General features: G+C 52.0%; 1 protein-coding gene across 3 annotated transcripts in view; it reads left to right on the top strand.

The window, feature by feature from the left end:
• The window catches only part of GALNT11 (polypeptide N-acetylgalactosaminyltransferase 11), a 136082-nt gene that overhangs the window by 63733 nt on the left and 48366 nt on the right, over positions 1–23983 (top strand). The window contains exons 1-2 of one of the 3 annotated variants that reach the window (XM_073677715.1): positions 22474–22606; positions 22914–23234. The exons of 1 other annotated variant lie outside the window; for it this stretch is intronic. In XM_073677715.1, the coding sequence (XP_073533816.1) occupies positions 22952–23234 (283 nt within the window). In that variant the 5' untranslated portion in view covers positions 22474–22606; positions 22914–22951. Of the gene's footprint in view, positions 1–22473; positions 22607–22913; positions 23235–23983 lie in introns of those variants that run through there. One more of the 3 variants, XM_073677716.1, reaches the window with a different exon arrangement.

The raw sequence follows: 23983 nt of genomic DNA, 5'->3' as shown, positions 1-23983 counted from the left end.
CAAGATACAGGAACGGGTCTAGGTAATCGGCCCCTAGAAGGCAGGAGGAACAGGCTAGGAGCGTGTTCAGACAGGCCTGGAAATACAGCCTCCAGGATAGGCAGACAAGAGAACACAGAACGGGACCTGGCACCTTCAGAGTGCAAGCACACACTGAATGAACCACTATGCTCAGGCAGGGATAGATGGGAGCAGCTGAGCTATATACCAGGTGACAGACAGCAATAGGCTGAGTACGCACAAGGGGTGTGACCCACAGCAGGTACAAAAAGCAGGAAGTGATCGGGCACCGCCCTTAAGCAGCAGAAACAGACACAAACAGACAGCATGGAGGGAAGCCAGAGAGACATTCTGGACAGGAGATCAAGTGCGCGCTCTTGCACAGTGGGAGATGGACCACTATGCAAGGACGCCGCCAGGTATGTTACAGTACCCCCCCCCTTACGCCCCCTCTTCTTCAGGCCTGCCAGAATGTTCCGCAGGGAATTCGAGGGCCAATTCTTCACTTCGAAGAGATCACTTCCCCTGTCCACCGGAAAAACTGGTCTCCTCTGGGTAGCTAGGATGCTACCTCCCATCCAGCCACCCTTAGCAACAGACGAAACGGGTGGAGTACCAGGAACAGCACACAAGGAAGTCTCTCTCCACATATTTTCAGGTGGCACCCCAGAGGGTACAGGAGACAACTGGAAGTCCTCCACCGGGTTGGAGGGGGACAGAGACTTGGGGGTAATCTCTGCTTCGAGGTACATCTTGTCAAGCTCACAGGAAGAAATAGACGGGTTATCAGGTACATAATGAGGAAAAGTCACTGTCTCTTTGTTTTCTGGTGGTACCCCGGAGGATTCAGGAAACAACTGGAGGTCCTCCGCCGGGTCAGAAGAGTGCAGAGGCTCAGAGAAAACATCTGCTTCAGAGTACACTAGGTCGGACTCACTGGACGAAGCAGGCGAGGTATCGGGTACCGAGTATAGGAAAGTCTCTGTCCATTCTCCACCAGGTGGCACCCCGAAGGGTTCTGGAGACAACTGGCGGTCCTCCGCCTGGTCAGAGGGGTGTAGAGACTCACGGGTAACCTCTATTTCAGAGTACACTAGGTCGGACTCACTGGACGAAGCAAGCGAGGTATCAGATCCAGGATATAGGAAAGTCTCTGTCCATTTACCACCAGGTGGCACCCCGAAGGGTTCTGGAGACAACTGGAGGTCCTCCGCCTGGTCAGAGGAGTGTAGAGACTCGGGAGTAACCACTGCTTGAGAGTACACTAGGTTGGACTCACTGGACGAAGCGAGCGAGGTATCAGGTACAGAGTATAGGAGAGTCTCTGTCCTTTCGCTACCAGGTAGCACCCCGAAGGGTTCAGGAGACAACTGGAGGTCCTCCGCCTGGTCGGAGGGGTGTAGAGACTCGGGGGTAACTACCACTTTGGGGTACCCATTGTCAGGCTCACAGGACGAAGCGGACAAAGTATCGAGTACCGGGTGTAGAGAATTCTCTCTCCATTTGTCATCGAGTGGTATCCCGGAGGATTCAGGAGGCAACAGGGGGTCCTCCGCCAGGTAGTAGAGGTGCACAGACTCTGAGGTAACCACAGCTTTGGAGCATCCTTGGACATGCACACCGGTTAAAGTGGGTGAAGCATCTGATGCCGGGTGCAGGAAGTTCTCCTGTGTGGAGTCTGGATGGGCAGAAGTCTCTTCGGGCAGGAGAACTGGTGCACTACCCACGCACATTACCCGTTGGGGCTTCTCCGGGATACAGGGAGATGAAGCTTCAGTAGGGACTTCAAGGTTGGGGTCAGGAGGTCTCAGGGAGGACAGACCCTGGCGTGACGGCTTGCCTCTACGTCTAGCACGTCTGGACTGCCTCTTGAGGTTGGGAGAAGTATTCCGGAAAGCGTAGTCACCCTGTGAGGATTCTGGGTGGGCAGTAGTCTCATTGGGCTGGAGGACTATTGCGCTACCCACACACATTACCCATTGGGGCTGCTCCGGGATATTGGGAAGTGAAGCTTCAGCAGGAGCCTCCGGGTTAGGATCATCGAAGACCATTAGAAAGGCCACCAGGAAGGCCATTAGGTCCAGGAGGATCGGATCCTGTGTTTCATATAGGGGGTTGATCCATTCCAAGGCATCACCCGCCAGGTAAGACATAATGAATGCCACCTTAACCCGATCGGTGGGAAAACATAGAGGGTAGAACTTGAAGTGTAGCATGCATTGCTCCACAAATGCACGACTTTGTCTAGGATCCCCATAATAACGTAGCGGATCCGCGGGAACGAGAGCAGATAGATCCATCTGGACGGGTGCGTAATTTGCCTGGAACTCAGCTAAAGGAAAAAAAAAAATATTTATTTATTTATTTTAATGCATGTATTCGCTGGAAAACTTCTCAGAGAGCGAAGGCCGTGGGGCTCAACGGGAACCATGGCCTGAGCATGCTGTTATGCACACGCCCGGGCTGAGCGGCGTGTGCGTGTTATTGTAGTGATTCCACTGGACCATGAACCGGAGAGTGCCTGGAGGGGCGTGACTAAGTATCTGGCCGATCCGACCAAGATGGCACGACGGCATACGACGCCAGTGCACCAGGGAGAAACCGGGCAGAGGGACCAGGTGCTACTCCAGGTCAAACTCCGGACACGGGGGTTGACCCACACAGGGATTACTGGATCAGGCTGGTTAGGCTGGCGCACAGACTGGAGGGTATAGGCAGGCACGACTGGTATGCAGGCAGGCGGGTAAAGGCAAGCGCAGCTAGAGTGCAGACAGGGAGGCACTAGCAGGTAGGAACACAGGCGGGATAGGACCCAGTACACACTGGGACTCAGGAACAATACAGGTAGAGGGGTACAGGCAAGCACAGCTAGAGTGCAGACAGGGAGGCACTAGCAGGTAGGAACACAGGCGGGATAGGACCCAGTACACACTGGGACTCAGGAACAGGCAGGTTAGGCTGGCACAGACTGGTGGATATAAGCAAACACGGCAGGTATGCAGATGGGTGGATACAGGCGAGTATGCAGGCAGGGAGGTACTGGCCGAAAGGACGGGCTGGAGCACAGAAAGGTTAAGACCCAGTACAGACTGGGTCACAGAACCGCAGATGCGGTAGACAACCACAGCAGAGAGGGAACGCCCGAAGCGGTGGGCAAGAACAGAGCAGGACGGGGCTGCAGGAGCAGCGAGCACAAGCAGGGCAGGACAGGACTGCCGGAGCAGCGGGCAGAAGCAGGGCAGGACAGGACTGCCGGAGCAGCGGGCAGAAGCAGGGCAGGACAGGACTGCCGGAGCAGCGGGCAGAAGCAGGGCAGGACAGGACTGCCGGAGCAGCGGGCAGAAGCAGGGCAGGACAGGACTGCCGGAGCAGCGGGCAGAAGCAGGGCAGGACAGGACTGCCGGAGCAGCGGGCAGAAGCAGGGCAGGACAGGACTGCCGGAGCAGCGGGCAGAAGCAGGGCAGGACAGGACTGCCGGAGCAGCGGGCAGAAGCAGGGCAGGACAGGACTGCCGGAGCAGCGGGCAGAAGCAGGGCAGGACAGGACTGCCGGAGCAGTGGGCAGAAACAGGGCAGGCTAGAACCGCCGGAGCGGTAAGCAAAGGAGTCAGAGCAGACTAGAACCGCCGGAGCGGTGAGCAAAGGAGTCAGAGCAGGCTAGAACCACCGGAGCGGTGAGCAAAGGAGTCAGAGCAGGCTAGGCTGAGTAGGGGGGACAGGGCTCTGTTCACACGGAACAGACAGGAAGGGAAAGGCAGAGCCAGACACCCACAGGGTACTAGCAGAGAAGTAGCGAGTGGACCACAAACTCACAAACGGGAGTACAGAGACAACAAGCAGGAGTTAGGTACGAGTTCAGACTCTGCAGAAAAAGGAAGGGAACGGACATAGAGGCAAAACAGGTAAAGCATAGGAGAGAGTTCAGACTGGAACTGAGTGTACGGAGGAGACCGACACTGCAGCGGAATACAGGAGCGGGTCTGGGAATACGGCCCCCAGAGAGGCAGGACGAACAGGCAAGGTGCGTGTTCAGACAGGACAGACAAGATACAGGAGCAGGTCTAGGTAATCGGCCCCTAGAAGGCAGGAGGAACAGGCTAGGAGCGTGTTCAGACAGGTCAGACAAGATACAGGAACGGGTCTAGGTAATCGGCCCCTAGAAGGCAGGAGGAACAGGCTAGGAGCGTGTTCAGACAGGCCTGGAAATACAGCCTCCAGGATAGGCAGACAAGAGAACACAGAACGGGACCTGGCACCTTCAGAGTGCAAGCACACACTGAATGAACCACTATGCTCAGGCAGGGATAGATGGGAGCAGCTGAGCTATATACCAGGTGACAGACAGCAATAGGCTGAGGACGCACAAGGGGTGTGACCCACAGCAGGTACAAAAAGCAGGAAGTGATCGGGCGCCGCCCTTAAGCAGCAGAAACAGACACAAACAGACAGCATGGAGGGAAGCCAGAGAGACATTCTGGACAGGAGATCAAGTGCGCGCTCTTGCACAGTGGGAGATGGACCACTATGCAAGGACGCCGCCAGGTATGTTACAGCGACTCTGACGTCATCAGGACGCGACGCCAGGTCCTCGTCCATAGCAGCAGCAGCGGAGCCGCGGCCTACAGAAGAGGATCGTCGGAAGGTAGGCCACGCTTAACTAGGGGGGAGGAAGATGTCGGACACAGAGGCCCCCACTACCACCAACGCAGCTGCAGCAGCGGTGATGCCCTTTTCCCTGCCCTACATCCCTGGAGCGGCCTGGCTGCCCAAATTCTCAGGGGAGCCCCATGCCCTAACTGACTTCAAGGAAAGGCTATACAGTTTGTTCCACGTTTACCCCCTGACAGAGGAACGGAAGGTCAGCATATTAACAGGGCAGTTAACTGGCGCAGCCCAGCGGGAGGTAAAATCATGGCCCACTGAGGAGAAAAGGACTGTGAAGGGTATTCTGGCCTGGCTGCGGGGTACCTTTGACACACGTACCTCCGCTGAAATTAAAATGAGGTTCTATGGATGTAAGCAGCGGGCACAGGACAGCATCAGAGACTATGCCCTAAATCTGCAGGAAGCCTTGAGGGCTATTCAACAAACTGACCCTGGCAGTGTTCAGGAAACGGATAAACTGCTAACAGAACAATTCATAGAAGGTATGCTGTCCAGCGCCCACAGGGCCCAGCTGCGCCTGATGTTCTTTCAGAACCCCGACCTGACCTTTGCCCAATTTAAGGACAGGGCCATAAGGGTGCTCCGTGAATCTGCAACCAGTGGCGCTATAAACCCCCGGCGCCCTGCTCTCACCTACCACTTGGAGGCGGCGCCCTCCTCTATGGACCCCGTGGGGGCTGATGCACAGGCCCTGAACCAAGCCCCGTCGAAAGACCTGCACCACCAAGTCCAGGAGCTGACCAGGAGCGTCGCGGCGTTGACCAGGACCGTCCGGGCGTTGCAAGTGGACCCGTCAAGACCCATCGAGCTGACTTCAAGTCCGGAGGATGTCCCGTGGCGTCGACAGAGGAGGATCCCGTCGTTCCGAGGGAGGCCCACAGACCGCTACGCAGAGGATGGACAGCCCATTTGCCGTCGATGCAACCAGCCCGGACACATTTCCAGGTACTGTAATTTAAACGGGTCCAACCTGGGGCAGAGGGCCAACCCCCAGGCATAAGATCACCAGGCCCTTATAATTGGCGTGATAAGTACGTTGGGGGGCGCCCGGTTTTACCCGTGGTGCTGGACGGTATCCCCATGAGCGCCTTGCTGGATACTGGGTCACAAGTAACCACTATCCCTTATGTACTTTTTAAGCAGTATTGGACTGATGCTGATATCACACGGTATCCAGACAGTAATTTGAGCATCATCGCCAGTAATGGCTTACCCGTGCCGCAGATGGGGTTCAAGGAGATGACCATTAAAATTGGTAAAGTTGAACTGCTGGCACAGGGAGTGATTATTGTGGACATTGACCGTCGTGAAAGTCACCCTAAAATAACTGTGGGTACTAATGTAATTGAAAATTGTCTTTCAGAGGTAATTGTAATTCTACAACAGGTGGCGGTGAATGCTAGTTCCAGCCAACAGAGAGTCCTCAACAAGGAGATAAAAGCCCTGATGAGACGGCAGCAGGTAGAACTGTCTGGTGGTGAGATCGGTAGCGTAAGACTGAGTGACCCATTCCCCATTTCCATGCCTCCCAAAAGTGAAATGATGATCTGGTGTCGGACTGCAATCGGGTTGAGAGGTAGAGACTACCAAGCCATGGTAGAACCCGTGTACTCAGACAGCAGGCCTAGCATTTTGACAGCCCGGGGGGTGGTTGATGTCCGTCATGGGAGGGTGCCCGTCCGCATCCTCAACATTGGGGAGAGGGAAGTACACTTACCCAGGTACGCTACACTCGCCAAACTGTTTGTTGTCGAACACAAAGCTATCAGGGCCGTGGAACCCTTGCCTCCATCTCCACAGCTGGAGGGTAATGGCTCCCAGAAACAAAAGGAGGACTGGTGCCAGAAACTCCATGTGGGTGCTGACTGCACTCCCCTGCACCAAAAACAAGGAGTCTACCGGGTGGTACAGGAGTACGAGAGAGTCTTTAGTAAGCACCCGCTAGACTTCGGCAGAGTAAAAGGGATAGAACACCACATCCCCACAGGGAGCCACCCACCAATAAAAGAGAGACACAGACCTGTACCCCCTGCACATTATCAGAACGCAAAGGGCATGCTAAGAGAGATGAAAGAAGCTGGGGTCATTAGAGACAGCTGTAGCCCCTGGGCAGCCCCCTTGGTTCTGGTGAAAAAGAAAGACGGCACCATGAGAATGTGCGTCGACTATAGACAAATCAACCGTATCACTCACAAAGACGCATATCCGCTGCCTAGAATAGAGGAGTCTTTAGCCGCACTAAAATCAGCTAACTTCTTTTCTACTTTGGACCTTACTAGCGGGTACTGGCAGGTTCCTGTGGCAGAGGCTGACAAGGAGAAGACCGCCTTCACCACCCCGATGGGACTGAGCGAATTCAACTGCATGCCTTTCGGGCTCTGCAACGCACCAGGGACCTTCCAGCGGCTGATGGAATGCTGTCTAGGGCACCGAAACTTCGAGACGGTCCTCCTTTACCTGGACGACGTGATCGTCTATTCGAAGACCTACGAGGACCATCTAAAGCACCTGGCCGAGGTGTTCGAAGCCCTGGCAGGCTATGGCCTGAAGGTGAAACCATCGAAGTGTCACCTGCTGAAACCAAAGGTCCAGTACCTAGGGCACGTGGTAAGCGCGGAAGGAGTGGCCCCCGACCCTGACAAGGTCACGGCAATCAAGAGCTGGCCAAGCCCCTCGAACATCAAAGAGGTGAGACAGTTTCTCGGGTTGGTAGGCTACTACCGAAGGTTCATCCCCGGGTTCACTAAGATGGCAGCTCCTATGCAGGACCTCCTGATCAGACAGTCTAAGTACCGAAGTCAAAAGCCACCCTTCAAGTGGGATAAACCGGAAGAGGAGTCCTTCCGCCAGCTAAAGATGGCCCTCACGGGGGATGAGATCCTGGCCTACCCTGATTACGGCCAGCCTTTCATTCTCCACACAGACGCCAGTAATGTGGGACTGGGAGCCGTACTGTCCCAAAACCAACAGGGCAGAGAACGGGTGATCGCATACGCCAGTCGGAAGCTGAGGCCCACCGAGAGGAACCCGGAGAATTACAGCTCCTTCAAGCTAGAATTCTTGGCGATGGTGTGGGCCGTGACGGAACCCTTCAAGCATTACCTGGCCTCCGCAAAGTTCACCGTGTACACGGACAACAACCCGTTGACACACCTGGACAATGCAAGACTGGGTGCCCTGGAACAGCGGTGGATGGCCCGTCTCTCCAACTATGACTTCGTGATCAAGTACCGGGCAGGCAAAACCAATGCCAACGCGGACGCCCTATCAAGAATGCCTCACTTACCTGAGGGTGACGAAGACCCAGAAGAGCTGGAGGAGGTAGAGCTCCCCGCGTTTCACCGGTATGGAGCCGCTCAACACTCTCACCGCGTGAAGGAGGAGGATCTAACAACTGTGATGATCAATCCCCTACCTCACCACAGCTGGGCCGAGACCCAAGATAGTGACCCTGCAGTCCGCCTGGTGAAAGATCTGCTGACCCGGGAAGACGCCCGCCTAGATCCCGATGCCCCAGAGGAAGCCAAGCAGCTGTGGAAGGAGAAGAGCAAGCTGTTCCTCTACGAAGGCAAGTTGAGCAGAAGGATTGTCAACCACCGGACGCACGACCTGACCTGGCAAGTCGTGGTCCCAAGGCGGGATGCAGCTATGGTCCTGGGGGCTTACCATGACAGAGCGGGACACTTCGGTTGGAAGAAACTGGAGTTCCTGCTAAGAGGACAGTTCTTTTGGGTCGGCATGAGAGGAGCTGTAGAAAAATGGTGCAGAGATTGTGACCCTTGTCACCTAAGGAGGAAGGACCGTGCCAGCCAGAAGACACCCTTGAGGCCCATCGTCACCACGCAGCCTCTTGAGCTGGTAGCTCTGGACCACGTCAAATTGGCTCCAAGCCGGTCCGGATACATCTACGCCCTGACAATCGTGGACCACTATTCCCGTTTTCTCGTGGTGGTCCCGGTAAAAGACTTGACAGCCCAAACAGCGGCCAGAGCCTTCCAGCAATACTTCTGTCGTCCACACGGGTATCCGGAACAGGTCCTGACAGACCAGGGTCCAGCGTTCGAGGCTGAAATCTTCCAGGAGTTCTACAACCTCTATGGCTGTAAGAAAATTCGTACAACGCCTTACCACCCACAAACCAACGGGATGTGTGAGAAGATGAACAATATAGTCATTGATCTCCTGAAGACGTTGCCCCTGGAGGAACGCAGCCTGTGGCCAGAAAAACTGCCGGACCTGATAGACCTATACAACAATATCCCGGTGAATGCTACAAACTGCACCCCGGCTTACCTGATGCGAGCCAGACCAGGTAAGCTGCCCGTAGACCTGGAGATGGGAGTCCTAATACCTGAGGACACCTCCCCGGATGCGGACTGGGATACGGAAAGGCAACTGCAATACAAGAAGGTACAGGAGAGTGTGGAGAAGAGCCTGGCCCAGGTGAGAGAGAGGCAAGAAAAACTCTTCAACCAACACGCCCCTGCTGGTCCCCTAGAACCTGGTGAGCAAGTCCTAAAGTGAAAAAGAAGGCTACATAAGTTGGACGACCAGTGGGAAAGGGAACCCTACACCGTACTGCAGTCTGACCACGACAACCCGAAGGTGTGCGTAATCACCAAGGATGGAGGAGAAACCACTAGCACCGTCTCCAGAGACCACCTCAAAAGGTGCCCCGAGCAACTCCGTAGTGCAGAAGAGGATCAGAGTGACCTTGAACCCGCAGAGGACAAGGAAGAAATGATCAGCACCGTTCTCGGAGAGTTCCCTCAGTCCTGGACTCGCATAAATGATGCCATAGTGGTACCCGTCCTGCATTTCCTGCAACCGGCACAGCAACAACCAACACCAGAGCCGGAAGGTGAAGAGGAGCAAGCGGTTCCAGAGGCAGAAGAGCCTGTACCAGCAGCCCAGGAGAGTCAACCCTCTGCTGACAGTGAGCCTGCCATGCCTGCGGTAAGCCAAAGGACCCGCAGACAGCTGCCTGCCCTACCTGTACACCCAGCTGGTAGCTGTACCCCTAACGCTAGTGGGGAAAGCCAAGTCAGTCCACCACCAGACAGTGGGTTAAGGAGGTAAACCAGGAGCACAAAGGGGCAGATACCCGCTCGCTGGAGAATATAGAGCTCGCAAAAATTGTAAATAACCCTGTTACCAAATGTTGAATTGTTTGGAAAGTTACATGCATGTTTGGTAATTCTGTGTTTCAGTTTCTTGCAGCTACCGTAAGGACTCAAAGGTTATGGACTTTTTATAACCGGGACCTTTGTATGGACTGCGTTCGGAGCCTAACCAAGGAATGAGCTAAGACTGTGAAGGACTTGGGGTAGGACAGACCCCCACCTGGTTAAGGCTCCCCGTTGTATTGGTGATATGGACACCCGGTCACAGACCACACTGTGACCTTAAGAACTCAATCTGTGCGTCGTTTGTCTATTAATGTTTTATAGTCATGTATATTATCCTTGTTTATTGTTTAGTCCCGGAGTACTAAATTTCACTAGGGGGGAATGTGTCACCCTGGCCTGGATGCCACAAGTGTAATTAAAGCTGTGTCTGAGAGCAAGGGGGAGGTTCTCTAGTCAGGGGAACATTAGCATGCAGTACCTCCTGTCTCAGGCCAGTAGGGGGAGCAGGCTGCCCCTATAAAAGCTGGTGCTGGGGGCAGGGTTAGGGAGAACTTGATGGCCTGTCTCAGCACTGAGACTTGTCCCAGAGCAGAGCAGGGACAGACAGTTGCACTGCACCTAAGAGGAAGTGTGGCAGGAGGAGAGCCACAAGCCAGAGACAAGAGGCGAAGAGAGCCTGTCTTGGCAAATCAGAGACTGACCTTACCAGACTTTGGTGTCTGAGGCTGGAAGGATTCCACATCCCCCAGCAGAGAACCAGTCCGCAAGGGACTGTATATTCCTTGGCCTAAGAAGCCTGGAGGCCCTGCCACAACCGAAGGGACCAGTAAAGCCGTACAAGGCTGGGAGCAGAAAGGAACCCACGTCGCAGGCCATACAGGCGAGAATACACGGAAAGCTCGGAAACGTGGGCTGTTACCCTATCAGGAGGAGATAGCCAGAAGAAGCGCAGAAAGCACGGTAGGCCTACACCCTCACCCTGACCAGGGCCAATTTCCCCGTTGCTCTCAGACATCCAGGTCCCCCTTCTAGCCGGGACTGTTTATGGGTCAATTTACCTGTTCTAGTAAAGACCCTGGACTGCAACCTGTTGTCTGTGTGCTCCTTGCTTCTCCAGCACTATCAGCACTGGGACCCTCACTACCATCACTCCCACCATCCATTATACTGCCCTGGGGCCGCACTCTTCCCGTGGGGAGTCACACTACCCTAGCTGCACACCTCATCAGCCCCAGCGGTCTGCATGCAGCGGCGGTTCCTAATAACCGCAATCCACGGGTGGCGTAGTCGGACATTATCAACAACACATAACGGACTACCACTGGCCTGACCACCCTGAGCCACGGAACCGAGTTGCCACTACTACTCCCATCGTTTCCCCTATTGCCCGGATCCGAGTGCCCCACGGCCCAGGGGGTGAGTCATATGCACTGCAGTCTGCTATATACACTGCCTGCCTGCCTATATACACTGCCTGCCTGATATCTCTGCAGATGGATTAGTCCTCAGAAGGACTGTTTGTTGAGATGGATATGTGTAATGTATGGTTTTTCTCCCTACACTGCCTAATACACAATCAAATCTCTCCCTGACACAGCAGCATCTCTCCCTACACTGTCTGATTTTGGAGTAGACTGACGAGCATGGCGGCGTCAGGCCTGATATAGACCTGATGACGCTGTGCGGCCAGCCAATCACTGTAATGTCACAACCAACATGGCTGCGGCATTACAGTGAGTGGCAGGCAATCCCTGTATGTTCATTGGTGCTCTAAAGAGCGCCAAACAGGCAGGTAGGGGACCCGAGCATCCGCCCGAGCATCTCGCAAGTACTCGGCGAGCTCCGAGCATCTCGAGTACTGAGATGCTCGGGCGAGTACCGAGTACTTGCGAGTATGCTCGCTAATCACTAATTGTAACTAACACTGGAGACATGGAATTCTACATGTTTCCATTTCTGATTTTATTTTGTATTCATATAATTTTGATATAATATAATATACAAAAAAATGTACATGCCTTACTCATATATTATTGTAAAGGATGCCTACCTTTGGGCTCTTCTTGGACATTGGTCTGATATTGTGGCCTTTTTAACATAATCCTATTTTTGGCTATAAAAAGAAAATGGAAAACATGACCCTAAGGGTCAAAGGTTTTTGTTACGTCACCTTTTCACTGTGCAAAAACGCAGCATCTTACAGTTCCAGCAAAGTGGATAGGATTTATAGAAATCTCATGCCCACTGGGCTTTTTCTTCACGCAGCGTATACTGACCTGCAGTGTGTTTTTGAAATTTGCAACATGTCAATTTCTCGTTTTAAATTGTTTTAAATGTTTTAAACTGAGTTTTAAATGTGGATTTTCCCCATAGACTTACATTAGATGTGGAATATCCGCATGTAAAAGAGGCATATTCACTTTTAGTGTGTTTCTGCTGCGCAAATGCACTCAAAACACATATGAACACATTTATATCATATTTGCAGATTAGAGAATTTGTCTTCATTCCTTAAAAAAATGCATGTAAGTGGCTTCCAGTCCCCTTCGATTCCTGCTCTATTTGCCTGCCTAAGCTGCAGTGATATCAGAACATACTCAACCGGAGCACAAATGATGGCAGTGATGGATCAGCATCTGTCTCCTTTGAGTGTTGTCTTATTTAGGCCACGTTCACGCTTTCAGTATTTGGCCTGTATTTTACACCGGCATTTGTAAGTCAAAATCAGGAGCGGGAGAAAATGCAGAAGTGGTGAGGTGTTTCTATTATACTTTTCCTCTGATCGTTCCACCCCTGGCTTTGGCTTACAGATACTGAGGTAAAATACTGACCAAATACTGAACGTGTGAACTTGGCCTTAGGAGGACAATCTCATGCAGCAGCTTATCCCCAGCATTAGTGATACAGGTGCTAAACTGACCCTGTTACTGCCATCATCTGTACTCCAAATCAGTACATTTCTGATATCAATGCAGCTAAAGACAGTCAAATAGACCGGGGGGAAATAACAGGTGTTCGGAAGCAACTTAACATGTAGAATGTAGACAAATCACCTAATACAGTGACTTCCGTTTCCACTTTTCATTGTGGACAAAGTGTATAACCAGTATATACATATATGTGTGTATATGTGTGTATATGTGTGTGTGTATATATTTATTTCAGTTCTTCAATACAAAAGGTGAAACTCATATTATATAGAGTCCGAGTATAGAAACAGTGTGATCTATTTCAAGTGTTTATTTCTGTGAATGTTGATGATTATGGCTTACAGCCAATGAAAACACAAAAGTCATTATCTCAGTAAATTACAGTAATTAACAAAAAACACCTGCAAAGGCTTCCTAAGCGTTTAAAAATGTCCCTTAGTCTGTTTCAGTAGGCTCCACAATCATGGGGAAGACTGCTGACCTGACAGATGTCCAGAAGGCAGTCATTGACACACTCCACAAGGTCCCAGAGTTCCAATTTTCATTTGGAAATCAAGGTCCCAGAGTCTGGAGGAAGAGTGGAGAGGCCACAATCCAAGCTGCTTGAGGTCTAGTGTGAAGTTTCCACAATCAGTGATGGTTTGGGGAGCCATGTCATCTGCTGGTGTAGGTCCACTGTGTTTTATCAAGACCAAAGTCAGCGCAGCCGTCTACCAGGAAATTTTAGAGCACTTCATGCTTCCCTCTGCCGACAAGCTTTTTGGAGATGGAAATTTCATTCTCCAGAAGGACTTGGCACCTGTCCACACTGCCAAAAGTACCAATACCTGGTTTATAAACAACAGTATCACTGTGCTTGATTGGCCAGCAAACTTGCCTGACCTTAAAGGGAATCTGTCACCCCCTGGGACTTATCAGACCTCTAATATGTGCATACAGGTGATAGAAATGTGAATCTATACTTACCTGTATATCCCATATTAGAGATCTGATTGCTTTGAAAATGCTCCAGGGGACACCAAGAAATCCCTGCCTACTTAGTTAATTTCAATATTCCCCCCCTCCCTTGCACGTCACAGTTCCCTGTGACGTACAGTTCCTGTGCTGGATCACGCACCTGCACAATTTGCCTGGTACGCAGAGTGACCCTGGAAGGCAGAATGACTCTCCGGTGCCTGCGCAGAAGATCCCTGCTCCACAAGGATACACAGACTGCCAGAATTACTGCGCCTTGTGTACCAGGTAAATGCGCAAGTGCGGGATCCGGCACGGGAACTGCACGTCACAGGACACTGTGACGTGCAGGGGAGGGGGGGAATATCTGCGTGACAGCGTGGCAAATCAGGGATCTTCATGGGCAGAGCCGATTTTTTGCCACGAACAAGTCGGAACCCCTGGAACGAACACAAGTTTGAAATGCCGAACAAATTCGCTCAACACTACTCTTAACTTAAAATTTTGTTGAACAACCTTTTGAGGCAATCACTGCAATCAAATGATTACTGTAACTGTCAATGAGACTTCTGCACCTCTTGACTGGTATTTTGGCCCCCTCCTCATGAGCAAACTGCTCCAGTTGTCTCGTGTTTGAAGGTTGCCTTTAACCAGACGGCATGTTTCAGCCCTTTCCAAAGATGCTCAATAGGATTTAGGTCAGGGCTCATAGAAGGCCACTTCAGAATAGTCCAATGTTTTCCTCTTAGCCATTCTTGGGTGTTTTTAGCTGTGTGTTTTGGGTCATTATCCTGTTGCAAGACCCATGACCTGTGACTCAGACCAAGCTTTCTGACACTGGGCAGCACATTTCTCTCTAGTCTTGAGAGTTCATTGTACCCAGCGCAGATTCAAGACACCCTGTGCCAGATGCAGACAAAGCAGCCCCAGAACATAACAGAGCCTCCTCCATGTTTCACAGTAGGGACAGTGTTCTTTTCTTGATATGCTTGTGTAGCACCCTGAGGATTCGGCTGCTACAGGGGTATTGCACCTCAACCCAGAGGTGTGGTATTCCACTCCCAGGTAAGGATGGAGTGTGGAACTGAGCTAGTAGGCTGCATGCACTACACACATCCCATTTCCGGGGAACAGACCGACGGTACTCCCACTTAATAAATGTGCAGGTACGACAGTGTCTGTTCCTGGCTGGAGTGGGAGGGGGGTGGAACATCCCAGTAGTGTAGGGGCAGATAGGGGAAGCAGCCTGGGTAAAGCTAGGAGCTCATTGGGTGCTGGTCACCTGAGCTCACACATAGAGGGAGTATATAAGGTGGGCACCATCTTAGATCAGGGTCAGTCAGTCAGTTGTCAGTCAGCCAGTCAGACAGTCTGTCTGAGAGCCTGAGAAGCAGAGCAGAGGAGAAGGAAGAGGGACCCAGAGGCGCAGGAAGAGGGGACCCCAAGAGCCCATAAGAGAGCTAATAGGGTGAAGGGTCGGCAACAGGGTACCGGATCCCAAGCTGGTGGAGGCTACAGCACTAATCCTCAGCCAGAGACCGGAGGTCGTGGGCAGGATCTGCCACGACCACCCACTAAATCCACCCGGAAGGCAGACCAAGAATAGGGTCAGGGAACCCAGAGACAAGGGTTTACCAACAGGAGGCCCGAGGGAGCCGGACTTAGGTGGATCCCTGGTGGGGACGGCCAGAAGAAGGGAGAGTCAGAAAGGAGCTCAGGACCACACTCCGGAGTTGCCTGGGAGTTGACCGAGTCCAGGACCTGGTGGACGCAGCACGGCTCGGGTGGTCACTGCTGTACACAGTGACCCGAGCAACACCAGTAAGTAAAACCCTGGAACTGCATTTTATGCCTCTGAGTCTCTTTGCTGCACCTTCACAACCACCATCCTCCACGGCTGACCCCCTGAGGCTATACCCCTCCCGTTGGGGGTTATACTACCCAAAGCTGCACACACACCACCAGCCTCAGCGGACCCTGCTGCAGCGGCGGCCGTAGTGACCGCAAATCAACGGGTGGCGTAGTCGACATAAAAGAACATCTAGTAACATCTATAAGGACTGCCACACACTGAGTTTGACACCCTGGGCACGGATTGGGTCACAGCCACTCGGAGACTACAACCCCCATCTGATCCGGCTCCGGGTATCCCTAACAGCACTGGCCCAGGGGGCGCGTCAACTTTGGCGTAGTCGGCAGGATTACGTGCCCGCAACAACCGGGTACTGCGTGCCTGAAGAAAAGTTCACCGTTACCTCAAAAAGAAGTCTCCCGCCGGTTCCGGAGGGTCCCCGCCAACGGACCCCATCACAGGTCGTTTCCCGCCGGTTGTCCGCCATTTGCAGCTTTTTCCCGCCATCCATGGAGTTTCCCGCCACTGGGAGACGATTCCCGCCATTTCCGAAGATTTCCCGCCTTGGAAGAGCGGACGCCATTATGGGCGTGCCAGAGGGTGGCAAGAGGCCACCTCCCATCGTGGGCCAGGTCGAAGAATGGCGCCAAAAGCGGAAACCGCGCCCACCAACAGAGACTGTGAGGCTGGAAGTGTCCATCAGCGTAAGAGAACTGCCCCTGGAACTGACAATCACTAAGTTGCCCCGGGACCACCCTCAATGTGGGCGGAGACAGAACAAGAGAACAAAGATGGGTGTCGCCTGGAGCAGTCTGGAGAGAGCGCACCCGGAGACAAGAAGTCTGGAGGAGAGTCCAGAGAGAACACACCCGGAGATGGAGGGAGAGGCAGGCAGCACCGACCCAGTGGTCAGGAGCCTGTTGCAGGTCGCCACTCCAGAAGGCCTGCTGGAGATCCTGGCGCAGCTCCCCGGAGATCGGGAGCGTGCACAGACCGCGCTGGAGGGCCTAGCACGGAGGATGGCCCGGGTGCAGCAGGAAACACTGGCGGAGTGGACTCGAGAGATGGCCCAGCAAGCCGGAGCCCGCCAGCGAAGCATGCCACCCGCAGCGGGGAGCAAGTCCACCTCTGAGGACGGCGAAGGAGGGACGACGGCCGGAGACGGCGCCGCGGAGGGAGCCGAAGAGATGAAGGCAGGTAATGGGGACGACAGCATCCCGTGCCCAGAAGCCGTAAACCTGCCCCAGCTCCCCGTCGCAGAGCCCGAAGCCCCACTCACCGTTCCCGTAGCCGCTGCGTCATCGCTCCAAGCTAGGCCTCAAGCGGCCGGAGCCGCGGCCACGCCCCATGCTATGTCACGTGCCTCAATCCAGAGCGCGGCCAAGCAGGAGAAGCCACCGGCCTGGTCGCAAGGCCGAGTGCCCCCGGGCGCCGCAGTACCAACAGCGCCCTCCACTTCTGCCGAGCCGCCGGCCTGGTCGAAAGGCCAGGAACACCCGGGCGCCGCCGTCTTCACGGTGCCCTTCACATTCAGGGTGCCCCAAGCCTGGTCGCAAGGCCTGGTAAACCTGGGCGCCGCTACCACCACAGCGCCCTCAACCTCTAGAGCGCCGCACCTGGGTGAAGACCTGTTCGCCCAGCATACGTGCCCGGATGGGCAGCCCTTTGTGTGGCCTCCGGAGTTCGTCAATCCCCGACTCCGGAGGGAACGGCCTCTGGATGAGCCCCTGATACCGCCTCCGGCGCCTGACAAGATGACCCCGCTCCCGCTGGAAGAAGCGCAGTTCGAGTGGGACCCCACCGGAGGAGACCTCATGGGGTTCACTCAGGAAACAAGGGCAGCCGCAGCTGAGCGTGCGGAGTGCTGCCGCCAGCAGTTGGAAGTCTTTGACAGGGAAAGGAGAGAGAGGCGGGTCCGTGAGCAGCGGCTGCAAATACAGAGCGCTGAACAGAAGAGCCGGACCCGGAGGAACCCCCGTGCAGCTCATGGTCCCCGCACCATCGGGACTGTGATTAAGTTCAACCTGCAGCATGGGTGGGGCTTCATTAGAGACCATCATACCCCCGGCGACGTCTTTGTGACCCGCAGAGACGTAGAAAGCCATCTGCCGGAGGGACACAGAGGTCGTGACCTGTATCTAGGGGACGAGGTCACCTTCACCCGGCACAAGTGTGCCAAAGGACCCTACGCCCTCCATGTGCATCGCCTGACGGAGGAGGAGCTGCGGTGTGAGGAGGAGCAAGAGGACCCGGACGGGTCTGAAACAGAAACTGAATCCAAAGAAAGAGCAGGAGGACGCCGTCGTTGAGTACGGTAGAGAAGAGACTGTATATAGTTGCCCGTAGGGGTACCAAAAAACTGTTGCTGCTTAAAATATGTTCCCCGTTGGGACAAAAGAGTGAACTGTACCCGTGTGTCCCCATCCCTTAACAGGCTGAGGACTGTGAACAGCCGTCCTTAATCCCACTGGTCGAGGACTGAGAGCGGCCATATCCCATTTGTATATAGTTGCGCTTCCTAAGGCGCCCTCTACCGGTTTTATAGGAAACTGTTTTCTTCCAAGAGAGACTGTCGCACTTTACCCGGTCACAAGTTGCACAGTGACCGGAGGAACCAGAAGCAAGAATGTTATTTATGAAAAGTTTTATATGAAAAGTTTATTACTGATGATAATATATATGATGTTTTATATGTTGATGTTTATGAAAAAAAAAAAAAAAATTTGTATGTTTTTGGATGTTTATTCTTTTACAGCCCGAGGACGTGCTGTGATTTACCAGGGGGGAATGTAGCACCCTGAGGATTCGGCTGCTACAGGGGTATTGCACCTCAACCCAGAGGTGTGGTATTCCACTCCCGGGTAAGGATGGAGTGTGGAACTGAGCTAGTAGGCTGCATGCACTACACACATCCCATTTCCGGGGAACAGACTGACGGTACTCCCACTTAATAAATGTGCAGGTACGACAGTGTCTGTTCCTGGCTGGAGTGGGAGGGGGGTGGAACATCCCAGTAGTGTAGGGGCAGATAGGGGAAGCAGCCTGGGTAAAGCTAGGAGCTCATTGGGTGCTGGTCACCTGAGCTCACACATAGAGGGAGTATATAAGGTGGGCACCATCTTAGATCAGGGTCAGTCAGTCAGTTGTCAGTCAGCCAGTCAGACAGTCTGTCTGAGAGCCTGAGAAGCAGAGCAGAGGAGAAGGAAGAGGGACCCAGAGGCGCAGGAAGAGGGGACCCCAAGAGCCCATAAGAGAGCTAATAGGGTGAAGGGTCGGCAACAGGGTACCGGATCCCAAGCTGGTGGAGGCTACAGCACTAATCCTCAGCCAGAGACCGGAGGTCGTGGGCAGGATCTGCCACGACCACCCACTAAATCCACCCGGAAGGCAGACCAAGAATAGGGTCAGGGAACCCAGAGACAAGGGTTTACCAACAGGAGGCCCGAGGGAGCCGGACTTAGGTGGATCCCTGGTGGGGACGGCCAGAAGAAGGGAGAGTCAGAAAGGAGCTCAGGACCACACTCCGGAGTTGCCTGGGAGTTGACCGAGTCCAGGACCTGGTGGACGCAGCACGGCTCGGGTGGTCACTGCTGTACACAGTGACCCGAGCAACACCAGTAAGTAAAACCCTGGAACTGCATTTTATGCCTCTGAGTCTCTTTGCTGCACCTTCACAACCACCATCCTCCACGGCTCACCCCCTGAGGCTATACCCCTCCCGTTGGGGGTTATACTACCCAAAGCTGCACACACACCACCAGCCTCAGCGGACCCTGCTGCAGCGGCGGCCGTAGTGACCGCAAATCAACGGGTGGCGTAGTCGACATAAAAGAACATCTAGTAACATCTATAAGGACTGCCACACACTGAGTTTGACACCCTGGGCACGGACCGGGTCACAGCCACTCGGAGACTACAACCCCCATCTGATCCGGCTCCGGGTATCCCTAACAGCACTGGCCCAGGGGGCGCGTCACTTGATTTTTCTGTCTATGAACATAGAGCTGATGTGCCTTGCCAAAAACTTCCATTTTTATCTCATCAGTCCATATGACATTCTCCAAGAAGCTTTGTGGCTTTCAACATGTAGTTTGGCAAATTCCAGTCTGGCTTTTTTATGATTTTTTTTCAACAATGGTGTTTTCCTTGGTCGTCTCCCATGAAGTCCACTTTGAATCAAACAGCGATGGATGTTGCGATCTGACACTGATGTTCCTTGAGCTTGAAGTTCACCTTTAATTTCTTTAGAAGTTATCCTGGGCTCTTTTGTTACCATTCGTATTATCTGTCTCTTAGATTTGTCATCAATTTTCCTCCTGCGGCCACATCCAGGGAGGTTGGCTACAGTCCAATGGATCTTAAATTTCTGAATAATATGTGCAACTGTAGTCACAAGAACATCAAGCTGCTTGGAGATGGTCTTATAACCTTTACCTTTAACATGCTTGTCTATAATTTTAGTGGACGCAACTTGATTTAACATGTCCCTTTTGTCATATTATTTTCAGGGGTACCATCAGTTCTGTTCAGGCCTATTTCATCAGTTTAATTTTTTTTTTAAATTCTGTGGAAGCCGGGTTGAAAAGCATTTTGTTCATTTTCAAAGACTTTTAATTTATTATTACTTTTGTCAGATTCGAGTTATTTCTGTGACCATTGTGGGTTTTTCTTTCATTAAACGAGGGGTACCAACAATTTTGACCACGTGTATATATACTGTATATGTACATACAGTACAGACCAAAAGTTTGGACACACCTTCTCATTTAAAATTTTTTCTGTATTTTCATGACTATGAAAATTGTACATTCACACTGAAGGCATCAAAACTATGAATTAACACATGTGGAATTATATACTTGACAAAAAAGTGTGAAACAACTGAAAATATGTCTTAAATTCTAGTTTTTTCAAAGTAGCCACCTTTTGCTTTGATGACTGCTTTGCACACTCTTGGCATTCTCTTGATGAGCTTTAAGTGGTAGTCACCGGAAATGGTCTTCCAACAATCTTGAAGGAGTTCCCAGAGATGCTTAGCACTTGTTGGCCCTTTTGCCTTCACTCTGCAGTCCAGCTCACCCCAAACCATCTCGATTGGGTTCAGGTCTGGTGACTGTGGAGGCCAGATCATCTGGCGTAGCATCCCATCACCCTCCTTCTTGGTCAAATAGCCCTTACACAGCCTGGAGGTGTGCTTGGGGTCATTGTCCTGTTGAAAAATAAATGATGGTCCAACTAAACGCAAACCGGATGGAATAGCATGCCGCTGCAAGATGCTGTGGTAGCCATGCTGGTTCAATATGCCTTCAATTTTGAATAAATCCCCAACAGTGTCACCAGCAAAGCACCCCCACACCATCACACCTCCTCCTCCATGCTTCACGGTGGGAACCAGCCATGTAGAGTCCATCCGTTCACCTTTTCTGCGTCGCACAAAGACACGGTGGTTGGAACCAAAGATCTCAAATTTGGACTCATCAGACCAAAGCACAGATTTCCACTGGTCTAATGTCCATTCCTTGTGTTCTTTAGCCCAAACAAGTTTCTTCTGCTTGTCGCCTGTCCTTAGCAGTGGTTTCCTAGCAGCTATTTTACCATGAAGGCCTGCTGCACAAAGTCTCCTCTTAACAGTTGTTGTAGAGCTGTGTCTGCTGCTAGAACTCTGTGTGGCATTGACCTGGTCTCTAATCTGAGCTGCTGTTACCCTGCGATTTCTGAGGCTGGTGACTCGGATAAACTTATCCTCAGAAGCAGAGGTGACTCTTGATCTTCATTTCCTGGGGCGGTCCTCATGTGAGCTAGTTTCTTTGTAGCACTTGATGGTTTTTGCAACAGCACTTGGGGACACTTTCAAAGTTTTCCCAATTTTTTGGACTGGCTGACCTTCATTTCTTAAAGTAATGATGGCCACTCGTTTTTCTTTACTTAGCTGCTTTTTTCTTGCCATAATACAAATTCTAACAGTCTATTCGGTAGGACTATCAGCTGTGTATCCACCAGACTTCTGCACAACACAACTGATGGTCCCAACCACATTTATAAGGCAAGAAATCCCACTTATTAAACCTGACGGGGCACACCTGTGAAGAGAAAACCATTTCCGGTGACTACCTCTTGAAGCTCATCAAGAAAATGCCAAGAGTGTGCAAAGCAGTCATCAAAGCAAAAGGTGGCTACTTTGAAGAACCTAGAATATAAGACATATTTTCAGTTGTTTCACACTTTTTTGTTAAGTATATAATTCCACATGTGTTAATTCATAGTTTTGATGCCTTCAGTGTGAATGTACAATTTTCATAGTCATGAAAATACAGAAAAATCTTTAAATGAGAAGGTGTGTCCAAACTTTTGGTCTGTACAGTATATATAAAGTTTAGTTACATTTTAAATGAGGACCGACTATCATTTCTTCCAAATATGATTCCTGCCTATATGCCTAATAGATGTGGCATCTGCACCTATCTCAAGAGTGTAATATGAGAAAAATGTTATCAAAGCTTGGCACTGACTGTTTGGTGTGAGCAACAAAGACAATTCTCCTTTTAGTTAAAAAAAAACAACTAAAACTATCTATTACTTTTATCTTTCATTAATTTACTGCATTAAAATTTTTTCCAGCACCTAAATTTATTTTAGCACCCGACATGAATAACTTTTTTGCGTGTAACTGAACAAGAAAAAAGCAACTAAATGATTGTCATTCCTCACATTCCCCACACACTCTATGACATAATCACACACACTATAGTATTTAGGGTTCATTTAAGAAAAATGACATCGATAAAAACGAACGACGGCCATTTTCTCGTAGCTCAGTATCAATGCAATCTGGGTGAGCAGGCTAAGCCAATATGTCTTCTTAGAGGAGACGAAGATGTGAAGAGCAATTCTGCCTCTACAGTGCAACTGAGTGAAGCTCCCTTTGAGCTCCGCCCAGAGGTGACGTCATGCGGCTGAGCCAGCCCTTTTTTATTTTGCAAACAGCTTTGCTTCAGACACGGCATGAGAGGCGGAGCTTGTACGTTTCGTCACTCTGTGGGCGGAGACTGCGGACAGTCACTCTGAAAGGGGCCCCAGGTAAGCGGCTCGGTGAAGGGCCCCGGGGGGTCGCAGCGTGTGGCTGCTGGGCGGCAGGCGGTGGGTGTCAGACACAGGGCAGCTGTGTGCAGAGTGACGGCTGCGGCCACACAATAGCCCTCCCTGCAGGGTGACCCGGTGACACATGGACATCTGCTGAGCAGTTACTATGTGAGGCTGTGCGCTCTGCAGGGCACTGGGCGCTTATCACTGCACTCAGCAGTATCCTGGGGGACATTGCTCATTGCTGCTGTTACTTCATTACTTCTTCTGTTATTCTTAATACTGATCTTTGTGATTTCGGCAGGGACGTGAGAATGGCGCCTCGACAATGCTAGGGTTACCATGGGCAGTGCCGCTCTCCGCTGTTTCTGCTATGGGTGCCTCTTCACCTCTGTGACCTGGACACTTCTGCTCTTTATTTATTTCAACTTTAGCGAAGAGAGCGCCGGCGTCAGACATGTGCCCGTCAAGGGGCTGGAGCCGTACAAGCCGTTCCCCAAGAAAATGTCCCCCCGCCTGTCCCGGGAGTCGGCCGGGATGGAGTCCGATGGATCTAAGAAGGGTCGTGCTGGAGATCACCTAGGAAACTTTGTGGAAACCAATGGCAATTTCTCCCCAGAGATGGGTAAGAACGAGACACAACGGATCGCATCTGCTTGTAGGGGTTGTCCAGGAATTTAGAGGAACCCTATTCACCATCTTTTTTTTACATTCCCCATCATTTTTCTTCCTCCCTGGGTCCAGTGCAGAGTTTTCCATTCCCTGTCTTTTTTTCTTCCTCCCTGGGTCCAGTGCAGAGTTTCCATTCGCCGTCTTTTTTTCTTCCTCACTGGGTCCAGTGCAGAATTTCCATTCCCCGTCTTTTTTTCTTCCTCCCTGGGTCCAGTGCAGAGTTTTCCATTCCCCGTCTTTTTTTCTTCCTCCCTGGGTCCAGTGCAGAATTTCCATTCCCCGTCTTTTTTTCTTCCTCCCTGGGTCCAGTGCAGAGTTTTCCATTCCCCGTCTTTTTTTCTTCCTCCCTGGGTCCAGTGCAGAGTTTTCCATTCCCTGTCATTTTTCTTCCTCCCTGGGTCCAGTGCAGAGTTTTCCATTCCCCATCATTTTTCTTCCTCCCTGGGTCCAGTGCAGAGTTTCCATTCCCCATCTTTTTTCTTCCTCCCTGGGTCCAGTGCAGAGTTTCCATTCCCCATCTTTTTTCTTCCTCCCTGGGTCCAGTGCAGAGTTTCCATTCCCCATCTTTTTTCTTCCTCCCTGGGTCCAGTGCAGAGTTTTCCATTCCCCATCTTTTTTCTTCCTCCCTGGGTCCAGTGCAGAGTTTTCCATTCCCCATCTTTTTTCTTCCTCCCTGGGTCCAGTGCAGAGTTTCCATTCCCC

The sequence above is a fragment of the Phyllobates terribilis genome, unplaced genomic scaffold (assembly GCF_046119375.1).
Source record: "Phyllobates terribilis strain yellow unplaced genomic scaffold, ASM4611937v1 Scaffold_4__5_contigs__length_816908805, whole genome shotgun sequence".
NCBI classification, from domain to species: Eukaryota; Metazoa; Chordata; class Amphibia; order Anura; family Dendrobatidae; genus Phyllobates; species Phyllobates terribilis.
Note: the sequence above shows the minus strand (reverse complement) of the source record. Positions and strands in the feature narration are given on the sequence as shown.